The 15,976-nt window shown below is 39.7% G+C and overlaps 3 protein-coding genes and 1 non-coding gene across 4 annotated transcripts; 2 read left to right on the top strand and 2 right to left on the bottom strand.

Moving 5' to 3' along the window:
- Positions 1 to 1,071: 1,071 nt before the first annotated feature.
- On the bottom strand, positions 1,072 to 5,111 carry LOC138868495 (uncharacterized). The gene is made up of 7 exons (XM_070146048.1): positions 4,930 to 5,111; positions 4,534 to 4,813; positions 4,300 to 4,425; positions 3,901 to 4,044; positions 3,169 to 3,459; positions 2,547 to 2,817; positions 1,072 to 1,238 (listed from the first exon to the last, which is right to left on the bottom strand). The coding sequence occupies exons 1-7, from the start codon at positions 5,109 to 5,111 to the stop codon at positions 1,072 to 1,074; spliced, it is 1,461 nt and encodes a 486-aa protein (XP_070002149.1).
- A 425-nt stretch (positions 5,112 to 5,536) lies between these two features.
- Positions 5,537 to 6,391, bottom strand: LOC138868494 (uncharacterized). The gene is made up of 3 exons (XM_070146047.1): positions 6,302 to 6,391; positions 5,855 to 6,082; positions 5,537 to 5,767 (listed from the first exon to the last, which is right to left on the bottom strand). The coding sequence occupies exons 1-3, from the start codon at positions 6,389 to 6,391 to the stop codon at positions 5,537 to 5,539; spliced, it is 549 nt and encodes a 182-aa protein (XP_070002148.1).
- Positions 6,392 to 7,261: 870 nt separating this feature from the next.
- LOC138869935 (small nucleolar RNA R71) lies at positions 7,262 to 7,368 on the top strand. The gene has a single exon (XR_011400170.1). It is a non-coding gene; the product is annotated as a small nucleolar RNA R71 (small nucleolar RNA).
- Positions 7,369 to 10,906: 3,538 nt separating this feature from the next.
- Positions 10,907 to 14,454, top strand: LOC104215859 (putative F-box protein PP2-B12). The gene is made up of 3 exons (XM_009765784.2): positions 10,907 to 11,301; positions 13,191 to 13,309; positions 13,533 to 14,454. The coding sequence occupies exons 1-3, from the start codon at positions 10,996 to 10,998 to the stop codon at positions 14,029 to 14,031; spliced, it is 924 nt and encodes a 307-aa protein (XP_009764086.1). The 5' UTR covers positions 10,907 to 10,995; the 3' UTR covers positions 14,032 to 14,454.
- The last annotated feature ends 1,522 nt before the right edge of the window (positions 14,455 to 15,976 follow it).

Here is a 15,976-nt window from a genome sequence, read left to right as displayed (position 1 = left end):
AAAAATTTAAAGAACAGTGAGGTAAAGGAACTTCCCTGAAATATCACTAATGATTGGAGACGGTGTTTGGGTTCACATTACACGCACGACCCAGAGCTCTCAGCCAGCCTAAGAATTTCTTCTCCGACTTCACCTACCGGTCAGCCACCGCGTCTATGCGGGCACCCAAATCAGTGACTGAGGTATGCAACCCAGCCACCTCCTGCTCTAAAGCGGTGAAATGGGACACCCGGGCAGCTCCAGAAGATGTTGTAGTCACAGATGGTGCTGCAGCTGCTGCACTTTGCTCATGGGCATGTAGTTTGGCCCCCACGTCCTCCTGCCCAGCCTCCTCGTCCTCCGAGTCATCAAAGCCACTACTATCCTCCCCAACTGCTACCGCCGGCTCCTTGCCTGTGGTTACCTTGTCGGCCCGGAACTTGCGGTCTTTTGGCACCAGCCCATCCACTGCCAAATTCTCCAGCACCCGAGCTTGCCTGCAAAGGTTAGTGACCAAAGAAGGGAAAACGAATCCATACCTTTTGATTGGACAGCAGATGAACCTCTCCTCATGGATCACTTTGGCCACGTCGAAGTTGTGACCATTGATGAAGCACAAAATCAAGGCCACTCGGGGGCCATTCACTTCCGTAGTGTTCAGGGACGGGATCAGACGATTGTTGATAATATACAACCAGCACTTCCCTTCAAAGGTTAGTGCCGAGGAGTGAAATTTCTCACCATACTTCATCCAGATCACCTCCTTCCCGGGTACACAGATCATTTCAAAGAACCTCTCCCACTGTGTGTGTCCTCCGCCATACCCCTCATAATAGTCATCATAAGGGTCCACAGGAGGGGGCAGCTGGTAGGTCGTCCGTATAGCCTCAACAGAAGCATTCACCGCCTTTCGTCGCACCGTGACTACGCCATTTTCATGCTCCTGCACATTGGCGTAAAACTCTCTAACAACCATTACATTGCCCTTGCCCGACTCGTTAATGAAAGTTTGCAACCCCCGCCTTACCAGCTCAGTGTACATGTGAGGGCAGTGTAGCTGGACTGATCCTATGTCAATACCCCTCTTTGGAATCAGCTTTTTAGAGGCCTTATCCGCAAAGCGGTCCTGAGCCTTGGTAGATACAAATCTGTTACAATCAAAGGGCGCGCAGCGGCTGCCCCGCACGTCCTGGACGAGCCAGCTTGGCTTCTAGAAGAGGCACCTATGGCACAGCATTTCTGAGATGGAGCCATAGTACCTGAAAAATGGGAGCACATTAGCACAGCCCAACACACAATTGTGACGCAATGCGGTTACTCAGACTTCACACGCATAAGTGGTCACAACTACACAATTACGTTTACTGAGGCATTTACACAAACACGTTGTGGGCATTCTACACTCATACCCTATTTCACACATGTTACAACCTCAACCCACCACAATATCTTCCAAAATCGCAAACCAAGTGAAGCAACACACCACCAATCTCACCACCCACAAACACTACAACATATGTTACCAATTCTACTACTCAAGACAAAGAAAAACAACTACATAAATGCAACACTAAACACACAAAATTCTGAAAAAATATATATAAAAAAAGGAAAAATAGAATAAGGGACTCATACCTGTAGTGATAAAGTGTGGAGAGAAGAGAAGAAATGTAGAAGTGAAGGAGGCTTGAGACTTGAGAGAATGAGGATGGGGAATATGTTGGAGAAGAGGAGAGTTCTTTGAAGAAGAAGGGGGGTTAGGGTTAGGGAGGGCTGTTAAAGATGGTTGTACCGATTGGGGGGGAGGGAATTTGTGATTTAAGAGGGGTTTATTAGATGAGGGGTTATTAGAAAAAAAGGGTAGTTTTAGGCTAAATTAAAAATTAACATGAAAAAAAAAACAAAAAAAAACAACACTAAACGTACAGATGTGGGTGAGACTAGCACAGTCGTAGCGCGGTGCGAGCGCGACCGCGCTAGCCCAGGCAGAAAACTCATTGATTTGCATGGCCACTAGCGCGATCGCGCTAGTAGCACGGCCAGTAGCACGTTCAATAGCATGGGCGCGCTAATAGTTTTGATCCTAGGCAGAATACTTACCCATATGCGCGGGCGCACTCTTGGGCACAATTTGTTTCACATTTTTCACCTGTTCTTACCACTTTCGATGGCCTTATCACCCACCCATTGTCACCTGCATTGGTTAGCACTTCCTAAAAACTCATAATTAACAACTACTACTATCGTTGGGCTGTCTCCCAACTAGCACCTTAGTTAATGTCGTGGCACGATGATTACAGCAATTCAATGGGTTGCCTCCCATGCAACGCCTGATTTAATGTCGCGGCATGACATAGACAAGCGCATTTAAGGCTCGCTCGACCTCTGAGGTTCCGTCAGGTGGATCTCTGACACTTTCTTTGGTTCTTTCATGCCTATGTATAACTTCAATCTCTACCCATTGACTCTAAATGTGTGAGAGTCTTTCTCTGAGGCAATCTCTACAGCCCCTGAAGGGAATACTTCAACCACTTGAAATGGACCAGACTATCGTGACTTAAGCTTACCAGGGAACAACCGTAATCTTGAGTTATAGAGCAATACCATGTCCCCGGGTTTGAAATGTCGCTCAACAATGTTCTGGTCATGAAACCTCTTCATTCTTTCCTTGTACAACCTTGTGCTCTCAAAAGCAAGATGTTGGAACTCGTCAAGCTCATGCAATTCAGTGATTCTCGTTGTGCCCGCAGCCTCAATGTCTAGGTTCAGCTGTTTTAGTGCCCACCAAGCTTTGTGTTCAAGTTCCACTGGCAAGTGGCAGGCCTTCTCGAACACCAACTTATATGGTGACATACCAATTAGTGTTTTAAAAGCCGTTCTATAAGCCTAGAGTGCATCATCTAGCTTTTTCACCCAATCAGTTCTTGTAGTGTTTATAGTCTTGGTCAATACACTCTTTATTTCTCTATTAGACACTTCCACCTGTCCACTGGTCTATGGGTGATAAAGGGTAGCCACCTTGTGGCGTACATCATACTTTGCTAGCAACTTCTCGAAGGCTCTATTACAGAAGTGGGTACCTCCGTCACTGATAATCGCTCTCGGGGTCCCAAAACGGGTGAATATGTTCTTCTTCAAAAATTCCACCACCACTCTTGCATCATTAGTGGGCAATGTTGCAGCTTCTACCCATTTGGACACGTAATCCACAACAACAAGTATGTACTTATTGCAAAAGGAGCTGACGAAGGGTCCCACGTAGTCAATCTCCCAGACATCAAACACTTCCACTTCTTGAAACGGGTTCATGGGCATCTCATGGCGACGGGAAATGTTCCCAATTTGCTGACATTCATTGCAGCCCTTCACCCATTGGTGCGCATCTTTAAACACTGTTGGACAAAAGAAACCGGCATCTAGCACTTTCGCAGCTGTTCTGACTCCTCCAAAATGCCCTCCATACGCTGATGCATGACATGCCTGCAAAACAGAAGATTGTTCTATCTCGGGGATGCACCTCCGGATCATATTGTCACCACATATTCGAAATAGGTAAGGTTCATCCCAATAATACATGCGGTGGTCATGATAAAACTTTTTCTTTTATACAGATAAAAGGTCATAAGAAACTATACTGATAGCCAGGTAATTTGCAAAGTCTACATACCATGGTACTTCCTCAAAACTAGTAGTGAGCTTCTGCTCGTCTGGAAAGGTTTCCAGAATGTCATCAACCTCAACTGAGTTGTCAGCTCCCTCAAGTCGTGATAGATAGTTAGCGACTTAGTTTTTTGTGCCCTTATGGTCACGAATTTCAAGGTCTAATTCTTGCAGTAGCAGCACCTAACGAATCAGGCGTGACCTAGACTCCTTCTTCTCAATTAAGTACTTGAGAGCTGCATGATCAGTGTATACAATTACCTTAGAACCAATCAGATACGATCTGAATTTGTCGAAAGCAAGCACCACAGACAACATCTCCTTCTCAGTCACAGTGTAGTTCAACTGGGCTCCACTCAACGTTCGACTGGCATAGTAGATTGGATGCATTAGCTTGTCTTTCCGCTGTCCCAGCACTACTCCCACTACATAGCCACTGGAATCACACATGAGTTCGAATGGTTGCTCCCAGTCGGGGGCAACAATGATGGGTGTTGTGACTAGCCTCTTTTTCAACTCCTCGAATGCTACCCTGCAATCATCAGAAAACAAGAAAGGGTGATCTTTTTCAAACAGCTTACAGAGAGGGTTGGCAATTTTTGAGAAGTCTCTTATGAATCTCCGGTAGAAACCAGCATGCCCGAGGAAGCTCCTGATTACCTTGACTGAAGTTGGAGGTGGCAGCTTTGCTATCACGTCAACTTTAGCGCGATCCACCTCAATTTCTTTACTTGACACCCGGTGCCCCAAAAATATGCCCTCTTGTACCATGAAATGGCACTTCTCCTAATTAAGAAATAGGTTAGTCTCAATACACTATTTCAGCACACGAGTCAGATTTATAAGGCACTCATAAAAAGAGTTCCCTACCACTGAGAAATCATCCATGAATACCTCCATTATGTCATCTACCATGTCAGTGAATATGGCCATCATGCACCTTTGGAATGTGGCGGGTGCATTGCATAGGCCAAAGGGCATCCTCCAAAAGTCATAAATGCCATATGGGCAAGTGAAGGAGGTCTTCTCTCTGTCCTCTGGTGCAATGGAGATTTGATTGTGCCCTGAGTACCCATCCAGAAAAAAGAAGTGTGCCCTCCCTGCCAATCTATCTAACATCTGATCAATGAAGGGAAGTGGGAAGTGGTCTTTCCCGGTGGCTAGATTTAACTTTCTGTAGTCCATGCAAATTCTCCAAACCGTGATGGTTCTTATTGAAATCAATTCATTGTTATCGTTTTTTATCACCGTCATGGCACCCTTCTTAAAAACACATTGTACTAGGCTAACCCAGCTACTGTTAGAGATTGGGAAATGATTCCCCCATCTAACCACTTTATCACTTCCTTCTTCACCACTTCCTTCATGTTTGGGTTCATCCTTCTTTGGTGTTCCCTGGAAGGTTTGTATCCCTTTTCCAGCAGAATTTTATGCATACAGTAGGCGGGGTTGATCCCCTTAATGTCTGCCATGGTCCACCCAATGACAGTCTTACACTCCTTGAGTACTTGCAAGAGTTGTTATGCATGCACATCTAACAAACTAGATGAGATAATAATAGGTAATGTGGAGTCAGGTCCAAGGAACTTGTACCTGAGATGGGTGGGTAGCGGCTTCAATTTTGCTTTGGTGGTTCTTCGATGAATGGCTTGGTTGGAGGAGTTTCTCTATTTTCTAAATGCAAGGGCTCAAATTCAGGAGTTCTATCCCAGAACCCTCTGCCCTCTAATGCCAACACCCATTCTGCCAGTTCTTCTCCATTCACCTCATCTAAATTCATCAGACATGCAGCAAGAGGGTCCTCAATAGTCAGCATCTCATCATCAGTTTCTACAATTACATCAACGGCATCAATAAGAGAGCAATTGGCGAATTCACTTGGTCGCCTCATAGATTTTTACACATTGAATGTTATCTCTCCATCGTTCAATCTCATCTTGAGCTCCCCAGTCTCACAATCAATGAGAGCTCTCCTAGTGGCCAAGAATGGCCTTCCCAAAATTATGGGAATTTCTTCATCCACCTTGCAGTCTAAGATCACAAAATCTGTAGGGAACACAAATTTCCCCACCTGAATCAACATATCATCTGGGATACCAGAGGGTCTTTTTACAGTCCTGTCAGCCAGCTACAACAATATAGAGGTGGGTCTAGCTCTTCCAATCCCCAGCCTCTTATAAATCGCCAGGGGAATAAGATTTATGCTGGCCCTTACATCACAAAGTGCCTTAGCAAAAGCAAAATTACCAATAGTGCAGGGAATTGTAAAGCTCCCTGTGTCAGATAGCTTCTCCGCAATTGGTCTAGTCACCACTGCACTGTAGGTCTGAGTAAGAGTCACCGTGGCCAAGTCTTGGAAATTGAATTTTCCAGACATTAAGTCATTCATCATTTTTGCATACCCATGCATCTTTTTCAAAGCATCTATCAATGGAATATTTACCTGGATTTATTTCAGCATCTCCAAGAATTTCTTGTATTGCTCCTCTTTTTGGTACTTAGCCAGCCTCTGAGGGAATGGTGTGGGAGGTCTCTTCTTCCCAATGATTTGGGACTGCTCTTTATCAGTTGCCACCTCAACTACTTGTTCCTGGGCTGTCTCAACTTCTTTCTCAGTCTCAATCTGAATGTTATGTTCTTCCTGGGCAGGCTAGACTGTCACCTCTGTCAGTTTCGTTGACTCATCTAGCTCAATGGGCACGGGTATGAGTGTCTCAGCCTGTCTACTTTCTCGATCCCTCTCTTGATCCATGTTTAAATCTCTACCATTTCGTAGACTCACTGCCATCAGCTACTTCGGGCCTTGATCTTTTGGGTTTATTTGAGTGTCTGCAGGTAATGCCCATGAGGACGATTGTTTAGAGACATCGAAATTTGGCCCATCTGCACTTCAATATTCTTGATAGCTGAATCATGTGCATCTACTCTTTCACTAATTTTTGCATTATACCCAATAACCTGCTGCATCATTGCCTCAAGTCTAGCAAACCCATCAACCTGTCATCCACCATGCTGCTGCTGAGGAGGGTGATACCCCTATTGCTGATTTTGATTGTTATATCCGTGTGGCCTTGGGTAAGGTGCCATATTGTTAGGAGGTCTCATACCTCCCATGCTCCCATTGTTGAATTGTGGCTGGACTGGCCTGTACGGCTGATTTTGCTGGCCCCAATTCTGACCATCCTGTCTCTGTCCTCCATAATTAGACACATAGTTCATGTTTTCAGGGTAGTGATGATGATCATGTTCTGCATTCCACTGGTTACCAATTGGTTGACTAATGCAAAATGTGCACAAGCCCTCATTGGTAGTATCTACGATGTGTACCTGTTGCTTCTGCCCTGACTCCTCCACCTTTTTGGTGAGGATACTCATCTGTGTCAATAAGGTGGCCATATTTTCAGCCATAGAGTTGGATGGATCTAAGGGTATTGAGTGAACCACTGGAGTGATAGGTGCATTCCTGGTTGTCCATCCTGAATTCTGTGCTATCTTGTCAAGCAGACTCTGGCCTTCTCTCCATGTTTTGCTCAAAAATGCTCCACCAACTGAAGCATCAACAATGTTCTTCACACTATCTGGCAATCTCATGTAAAATCGTTGTCCCAACATCAGATCTGGAATACCATGGTGCGGACATATAACCAGCATCTCCTTGAAACGTTCCCATGTTTCATGTAGTGTCTCCATTGGTTTCTGTTTAAAACTCAAAATTTCATCAATTTGTTGAGCAGTCTTGTTGGGTGGGTGGAACTTGTTCACGAATTGCTTGACTAACTCCTCCCAAGTTGTTATGGAATTTATGGGGAGTGAGTTTAGCCAGGTCTGGGCAGCTCCTGTCACTAAGAATGGAAACAATAACAGCTTGATTGCTTCTAGAGTTACGTTGGGCTGCCTTTAGGTTTTACAAATTGACAGGAAATTCTTCAAGTGTTGTTGAGGATATTCGACTTGTGACCCCGAAAATAGTCCCTTGTTTTGCAACAAGTGCAGCATGTTATTCGTGATTTGGAATGATTCAGCTTGTATCTGCGGGACTACAATTGTTGTGGCCAGATTTTCAGCTGTGTGTTGTGCCCAGTCATAGAGAGCAGCCTCTGGCACAAGAGGTGCCACTGGCGCTATTGGTGCAGCTGGGTCTTCTTTGTGATCTCCCATGTCTGTTTCGAATTGTTCAGTTGTTTGTTTTTCCGGTTGGCCCGATTCAAGACCTTGAAAACTCTCTCAGGATCTGATAATGCTTCAAATACTTCACCAGTTCTCGATGAGTTTCTAGGCATGCACCTGTACAACCACGTCAACAAACGTTAAAATTTCAATGTAAAGATTGAGTATAGAGAAAACTGACTACACTAAGAATTTTTGTACTTCTTTCAATTGTAATTGATAACACCGTTAATTTCCCGGCAACAGCGCCAAAATTTGATCACGCCCAACTATGCCTTATAAAAAAGACACGCGGACGTTGCAAATATAATCTGAGTATTTAGCCCAGAGTCGAACCCACAAGGAATTAACCTATCAATTACTCTCGTTAGACTTACCAAATTCCACGGAATCAACTTCTCAAACGTTGTGAAATGCAATTGAAGATGTTTCTACTAACTAAGAATGAATGTAAATAAGCAACTGAAAACTAACTATGATTAATTTGTAAACAATTAAGAGAAGGTTCTAAGGTTATGATTTCCCCTATTGATGGAATCTCTTCCAGTTATGTTTCACATAGAATTGCCTAACCGTCTTTATCAATCATGAGCACTTTTATTACAGTAAATCTCTCCCGAGTAATCACAATAATTTACTAGACGCACTCTCCTGAGTTACGCTAGATGGCTTTATTTATTACAGCTCACATTAGATTACACCCAAGGCTTCGTTATCCCTAATCCCGCCTTTAAACCCTCGATTATTGATCCCTTATATACTTTGAAAGTGGTGTTGTTCAACAATTACCAAAATATGCATTCTCTCCCGAGTTATGCACCCTAAATAGGCACAGCTAATTGAGGATCCTATCAATTAACTACAACAAGAACGTAGCAAGAAGTCCACTCTTCAATAGGTTCCATCAAAACCTTAGACTAAAATATTTAGCTACTCATACTATTGTTCATCATAACAATATTCAAATTCATCACAATCGTAAAAACAAAAGGAAGAAAGGAAGAACTCGATGGTGAATTATCCTCCTTGGCTTTTACCTCTCCTTTTCTTGAACTAAGCTATGAAAACCTTGATAATGATCTCTTGGGCGAGCTAGACTTTCTATAGGTTAAATGGATTTTCCCCCAAACTTCCAGTTTTACCCCTAAATTTTACTTTTCCAGAACTGGGTTAGCGCGGTCGCGCTAATGGGCGCGCTAGTGATCGTGCATATGCCCTATCATTCTGCCTCGACAATCTGGGCTAGCGCGGTCACGCTAGTGGCCGTGCTAGTCCAGGTCTTCATTTCATCTCTTCTTTTTCTTATCTTCCCACGTACTCCGCTCCTATGGGGCTTTTCTTGCTTCAATTTAGCTCCAATCACAGCTTTAAGTCCTCATACGTGCTACTCACTCCTGCAACGTGTGAAATTCACAATTAGAGCCAATTTATCATCATTTAACTATATTATCACCGTGAAACATAATCAAGCTGGGGCATAAACAATCGCCATATTACATAAATCTAGCCTATTATCACCTACCATTAGCCACAAACGGTGATTTTGCCTGGTATACCACGAAGACTTCTCTGACTTTTCTCCTCAATTTTGTGCAACCCAGAATTTGGTCAATCCCTCTGTGCTTCACGGGTCTTTCATCTGGAGAGGACTATATGTTGATGAAGGAGTTTTAGGTAGACAACAACAATATAGTTCTCCTACAATACAAATACGTGCGATGGACGTTGTATAAGTTACATACCACTTACAAAAAGACATGTAGTGTTTAGAGTTTTTTTCTCGATGGTGGATTCGCCGGAAATTAGGGTTTGTTCTTGAACAAAGATGACGGAGTTTGGGGCTGAGCAACTTGATTTTCTGTTAATATATTTCAATGTATCACACTGTGTTTTTATGTATTTCATTGTATTCATTGTCTTTTTTTTTATTGTATTTCAATGTATCCCGTTATTTTCTATGTATTTTATTGTATTCACTGTCTCGCTATATGCCATGAATGTATTCATATATTTTTTTTAATTAATATAATTTATGTATTCAGATGTATTATATAATTTCTCTGAAGATTGCTATGTTTTTGGGGTATTTTTCGGTTGAGAATCTTTTTTATAACTGAAAATACAAATTTTGTGTGTTATAATTGAGTTTGTTGAGTTATATTAGGAGTCTATTATGTTAATTGATTCACTTTCCGTTTAAAAACAGTGTAACCCCTTGTTTCACGCCGTGAATACAGTCGAATACACTCGAATACAATAACTGATTAGCTGGACTTCCCTGATTCACGCCTATTTTTGCTACTGTATTCATGAATACAATACTTAAATACATCTAATACATCTTATAACAATAGAAAACATATCTACAATCCATAATATAGCAAATGATATCTATAGATAGCCAATTACCACTAAAAGATAGTGCTTTATGGAAATTTCTCTACAATATATAGCAAACTAGTGGCGGCAAAGTGGATTAAAAAAATAGTTATCCAACTATCACTAAAAATGGGCTAGATAATGAAAATTTTAAAATCGGGTCAAATATAAATAAAAGCCATATTATCCACTTAGAAAATGGATAACCAATGGAAAACTAATAATTTTAACTTTTACATTTTTAAAGACTCAAATTGGGGGTTCCTTAAGTTTGGAAGACTAGGAAGTAGGAATTCTTCCAAAAGTGATTATATTTAAGAAGTCATGAATAATAATATGGATATCCATATTATTCGATAGTTAACTCATTTTCTATCCGTGCTAAATATGGGTAAGATCGAATATTTATCCGTTTTTTATATTATCTGTTTTTGGCCCTTAATATTCGATCCGTCCTGTCCGTTTGACACCCTTGTGACAAACAAATGATACTATAATGCAATAAGTTTGATAGTTGTAAAAAGAATAAGTTTGATTTACACAGAGAATTACAAGTTTCTCATTTAAAAAAAAATCAGCAAGGAAATCGGGCAAGAACAAAGAATACATACACTTTGTCTACACGTAAAACTGTTCCGGCAATTTTAAATTTTTAAAAAGAGAAGTCTTTTTCAACCACACATCTCTATAAGTAGCTGCTTTGGCCCGTTTACATAATCTTACCCATTACCGTCACGAAAATAATTTTTTTTTCATACCCTCACACATATAAATAGTGAGAGAAATCATCAGGTACAAAGGTACATCACAATGGCGGTGGAAAGCCGAAATAGCTCCGCCGTCAACGGCGTTGATATCTACCACCTGCCGGAAGGTTGCATAGCGAACGTTCTATCATTAACATGTCCGAGGGATGCGAGTCGGTTATCGCTTGTAGCTTCAGTTTTTCGGTCCGCTGCTGAATCGGATGCCGTTTGGGACCGGTTTTTGCCGCCGGATTATCGTGATATTATTTCCCGGTCTAGTAATGGACAGGATTCGATTGTGTTCGGTTCGAAGAAAGAGCTTTATCTTTACCTCTGTGATCATCCTTTTCTGATTGACGGTTGCACTAAGGTAATTTATACATGATGGATTATTTGATATATATGATTTTTTATTTTTATTTTTCTGGTTCGCCATAGTGTTATCTACTATGTTTTCTTTATTTTGATTTCGTTGGAACTAATAATTTTTAATCTCGAATTTTTTGTTCGTTGTTTGAGAATTCGAAAAATGTGATTTTTCTTGTATGGAATATTTCGGAATGAAGTGCATTGCTTTAGCGATCGATAAAATACACACAAAAAAAGGCTTGTTATTATAGTTGGATATTATTATTCTACTATGCGTCTGGTGGAGTGAGGTGGTTTGTTTTTTTGGTATGTGTGGGGATTTAGTTTTGAGAGGAATAATTTTGAGTTTGTTGTAAAATTGGTTTTGGTCTGTTTTGTTTTTGAAAACAATAATTGCGGATATACTCATATCTTGTTGGAATTTAAGTTATATACACTAACATGGTAAAGGTCTTTTTACATTATTCTGTGATAGCATGTTAATTACCTATTTAAGTGATCGGATTGTGAAAATAATTTTACATTGTCAGTAACTCATTTTGTTATAGTTAGAGAATACATTCTAAACCAAGCGTCAGGGCTAGAAATGATTTTGTTTTAGTGTTTTTTTGGACCCGATTGCATTTTATTGGAATTGAGATAATACCCAAAGAAATTTGACTTTACTTTTTTGTTTCCGAAGTAACTTACCTATGGTGTCCATGCTTGCTTGTGTGCACCTCTGCCACCTCCCATCCGCCAAGGTCACAGATGGGACGAAATCACCTTGTGTTTTTTTGGTTCCGGTCACCTAGTGTTTTTCACCCATTTCATTAACCACTAGGCCACACTTTTGGGTAGTTTGTTTAGTGTTGTTTGTTTTTTTTTTTTTTTTTGGACTGTTTGGAATTGATTTTGAAAGAGTTGTTTGTAATTTGTCAGGAGAGAATTGATTTTGGTTTGTTTTGATATGAAATATAATGTGAGACAATTTTTACTCTAGAACATGTGATTTTGAACAACAATAAGAATCTTTTGCTCATATGTTTACTCACATGGATTGAACTAGTGAAGAAGATATAATAGTCAGTCATTTCCTTGACAAGTGGATAACTGCGACTTTTTTTTTTTGCTTGTGTCACTCAACCAAATAGAGTAGGTTAAAGACCGACTTCAACGATATAAAAGCTACCTGGCAGTCTGTGAGGTAATTACTAAAAGAAACGTATAGAATATGGGAATTATATCGATGTGAAACATGCAGAAGAAAAGATAGTGGTTCAAATTATTCCTGGAATCTTCTCTTTCAAAGATTAAAGTGATCCGTCGATCACATAGACATTAAGTATGTGCTAGTTCTTGGTAATTTGAACTCATTGAAAGCTGATATCTTTCCTGTATTCGTCAAGTCCATGTGTCAGAGAGACAATCTGTTTGCAATTGGCTACATCGCCATTGATGCAGAAGATGGGAAGTTGAATACGGTGTTAGAACCTTATATAGTGGTGTCTGCTAACCATATTCTTTTAAATTCTTTTGTGAATGGTATTAACATTTTATGATACACAAATCAAAGCCTTTTCACGTTCCCATTAACCCCTTTCCCCTCTTTTATCTTTTGGGTACTAAAGGAAATTAGAATATTATTAAAAAAAAAAAAAAAGCAACAGGACCACAGTTGCCACTTGTGGATTGGTGTGTATCCGCCATTTTGTCTTTAAGTACATATTGATATCGCCTTGATCACATTGTGTATTTTCTGCTACACTTTTCATATCATTGCTTTGTCTTTTGGTTCACATGTGATTAGCTCATTTTTCCTATTTTCTCTACTTTGAGCAACTATTGCTGCGCTTAGTTTTGTTTCTTGCTTGCTAAGTTTACTTCTGACTTGGTATTGATAAAATGTAGAGCTTCTCATTGGAGAAGCGCAGTGGAAAGAAATGTTACATGTTAGCTGCAAAGTCACTTGCAATTGTTTGGGCTGACACACCTAGGTATTGGAGATGGATCTCCCTTCCCGAGTCCAGGTATTTCATTTGACAAGTAACTTTTATTATGGGGTAGAAGAGAAGTCCTTTTCCTCTACCTTTTTTTTATTTGAGTTGACGATTAGTACTTGTTTTTTCATTTGCATTCTAGTTCTAAGGATAAAAGTTTTAATGCTAAAGCGAAGAAGAGTAGAGTCTTGGTTCTTATAAGATGTCAATTTGTCATTCTCAAGTTGATGTAATGTGATGTTTCTGAAACTAGGTTCTCAGAGGTCGCTGAGCTTCTTGATGTCTGCTGGTTTGACATTGCCGGCAAGATAAACACTTCTATGTTATCCCCTGACACCAATTATGCAGCGTACTTCGTGTTCACAACGAAATCCAGGACCTATGGATTTGATCACCAAAGTGCAGAGGGTGCATTAAGGATTTCGGGGCATGAAAGAAAATCACATACAGTTTTTCTGGATCCAGAGGCAGCACGGAGGCATATGTACCAAATTGTTCCAAGGCGGGTGGGACTATTGAACCAGATGGCGAATATCCTAAGACTGGAAGTGAATCCACCTTTAGAAAACGAAGCACAAGCACGATATCCACAACAGAGAAGTGATGGATGGTTAGAAGTTGAGTTGGGAGAATTCTTTGTCAAGAGAGGGCAAGAAGTCGAACTGGAGATGAGCTTGACAGAGATCAAGGAAGGTAACTGGAAAAGTGGATTAGTTGTTGAAGGGATTGAAATCAGGCCCAAGGAAGACTAATGATTTGATATTGAAAGTTCATTTGGTGTCTGTGCTAAGCCACTTTCCAAGTGAGTGCAAGACAAAGAGGGACCAGAAGCTACGAGGCCTAAAACCGTTGTCCCACATGTGGCTGGGGAGATCTTGACCACAAGAGTTGCACAAGTTTTACAAGAATTGAATCACCATTGCAGTCAAGTTGGTGCTAAAAGCTAGTACGTGTATAGTGTCTTAAGCATTTTATATTTTCTTGTGATTTGTAATGTCGTTTTTTTCTTTAGTTATTTGTCTTAAAATAATTTGTGGAACTCACATGCTGCTTAATACTCTTTGTGGGTGATGTCCGAAGTAGTAGTTAGACATTTAAATCTTGCGATGATTTATGACCTCTTTATTCTTGTACACAATGGAATTATTACAATCCTAAGGGCTTTTAAGAGATCATATTTGATCAATCTTAGCAATAATTGACAAGGATCTAACAGATTAGTAGTATTAGTTAGTGATTCTCGATTTATTCAGTTTTTTCGTCAGTGATGAACTATTGGCTCTTTCCTGGCCCTTCTTAGTGACTTTGATTGGGAAAGAGAATTAGGAAAATGATGCTCTTAAAATAATAACCGAAAATATATATATTTTTTGTATATATATATGATATATACAAAAGTTATATACTTTTTCAGCTACCAAATGTGAATAGTCTTTGGTGCGGACTAAAAATGAAAAAGGAATTTTTACATTCTTATGCTATATAGTAAACTATATTACCCTTCATGCTTAACTTTTGATACAATTACCTTCTATATACTTAATTACCATTTATCTACCATTTTAGGATTTTAATGGTATTAATTAGTTTCCTAATTTTACTCAACCGTATATTCACGCTCCCCCAAGTTTCTTTCTCCAAATCTCACCACCTCACTCACGTATCAAACCACACCCCACGATTTCCTCTTCAATCACCCACGATTTCCTCTTCTAAAACCAACGAAAATTTGTAACCCCTCCACCATTGACAATCATTAAAAAGCTTTGAAACTTTGAATTCGAATTTGGGTTTTTAAAAGACATTGTTTGTTTGGATTGGATGTTGTTACAAAGAATTGAGAATTCTTTCTACATTTCTCTCTATCTCTCAATCCCAAATTTCAGTAATATAAGAGGAAAGGAAACGAGTGCAGCAATTCCACAATTGACAGCCATTAAAAAGCTCTAAAGCTTTGAATTTGAATTTGGATTTTCAAAAATCATTATTTGTTTGGATTGGGTGTCGTTGCAAATAATTGAGAATATGGTTTGGAGTTTATATCTCAGTTTTGAGGGGTTTTGGTGAAGATTAGACTTGTTTTGGCTGAATTTCATATTGAAACTCGAAGAAGAAGAAGAAGAAGAAGAAGAAGAAGAAGAAGAAGAAGAAGAAGAAGAAGAAGAAGAAGAAGAAGACGACATGACATACATTATATTGCAAAAATTATAGAAAAATCGTATTATGTTGTTTATTTATTTTTCTTTTATTCGTTTAACTATTGTATGAAAGTTGAACAACATTGTAAAAAAATTATATTTAAGTGGGATTATATTGTAGTTGTATATAACTTAGTAGAAATAATGTACGAAAATTATAGATAATTTGTAGATAAGTTGTATAATATATAATTAGTTGTATGAAATTTGTGTTTTACTATGTATAAATCAGATACAAAATATACAAAAGACATATTATATAAATTTTGTATAAAATTTGTATGTAAGTTGTATTATTGTAGTTGTATTTAACTGGGTGGAATAATGTGTGAAAGTTGTAGAAAATCATAGATAAGTCATATTCCTCTATACCAGGAGATGTTGGCATATCAAGTAACTTTAGTGTTACAGACGAACCTGCATGAAAATAAAGATAAATTCTGTTATGAACAGTTTGTAGATTATTTGTAGAAACATTGAAATTCTGTATTTTCATATT

Source organism: Nicotiana sylvestris, chromosome 5 (assembly GCF_000393655.2).
Source record: "Nicotiana sylvestris chromosome 5, ASM39365v2, whole genome shotgun sequence".
In the NCBI taxonomy this organism is placed as follows: Eukaryota; Viridiplantae; Streptophyta; class Magnoliopsida; order Solanales; family Solanaceae; genus Nicotiana; species Nicotiana sylvestris.
The sequence above is the reverse complement of the archived record's forward strand: the minus strand, read 5'-3'. Positions and strand labels throughout refer to the sequence as shown.

Coding starts and splice junctions, on each gene's coding strand:
- LOC138868495 (XM_070146048.1), bottom strand. CDS start 5,111: ATGGCAGACATTAAGGGGATCAACCCCGCCTACTGTATGCATAAAATT. Junction 4,814..4,929: donor CAATCTCTAACAGTAGCTGG/GTTAGCCTAGTA, acceptor CATGGACTACAG/AAAGTTAAATCTAGCCACCG. Junction 1,239..2,546: donor AAGATTACGGTTGTTCCCTG/GTAAGCTTAAGT, acceptor CCCATTTTTCAG/GTACTATGGCTCCATCTCAG.
- LOC138868494 (XM_070146047.1), bottom strand. CDS start 6,391: ATGGATCAAGAGAGGGATCGAGAAAGTAGACAGGCTGAGACACTCATA. Junction 6,083..6,301: donor AGTCAACGAAACTGACAGAG/GTGACAGTCTAG, acceptor AAATAAATCCAG/GTAAATATTCCATTGATAGA. Junction 5,768..5,854: donor TTGCTAAGGCACTTTGTGAT/GTAAGGGCCAGC, acceptor ATATTGTTGTAG/CTGGCTGACAGGACTGTAAA.
- LOC104215859 (XM_009765784.2), top strand. CDS start 10,996: ATGGCGGTGGAAAGCCGAAATAGCTCCGCCGTCAACGGCGTTGATATC. Junction 11,302..13,190: donor TGATTGACGGTTGCACTAAG/GTAATTTATACA, acceptor GATAAAATGTAG/AGCTTCTCATTGGAGAAGCG. Junction 13,310..13,532: donor ATCTCCCTTCCCGAGTCCAG/GTATTTCATTTG, acceptor TTCTGAAACTAG/GTTCTCAGAGGTCGCTGAGC.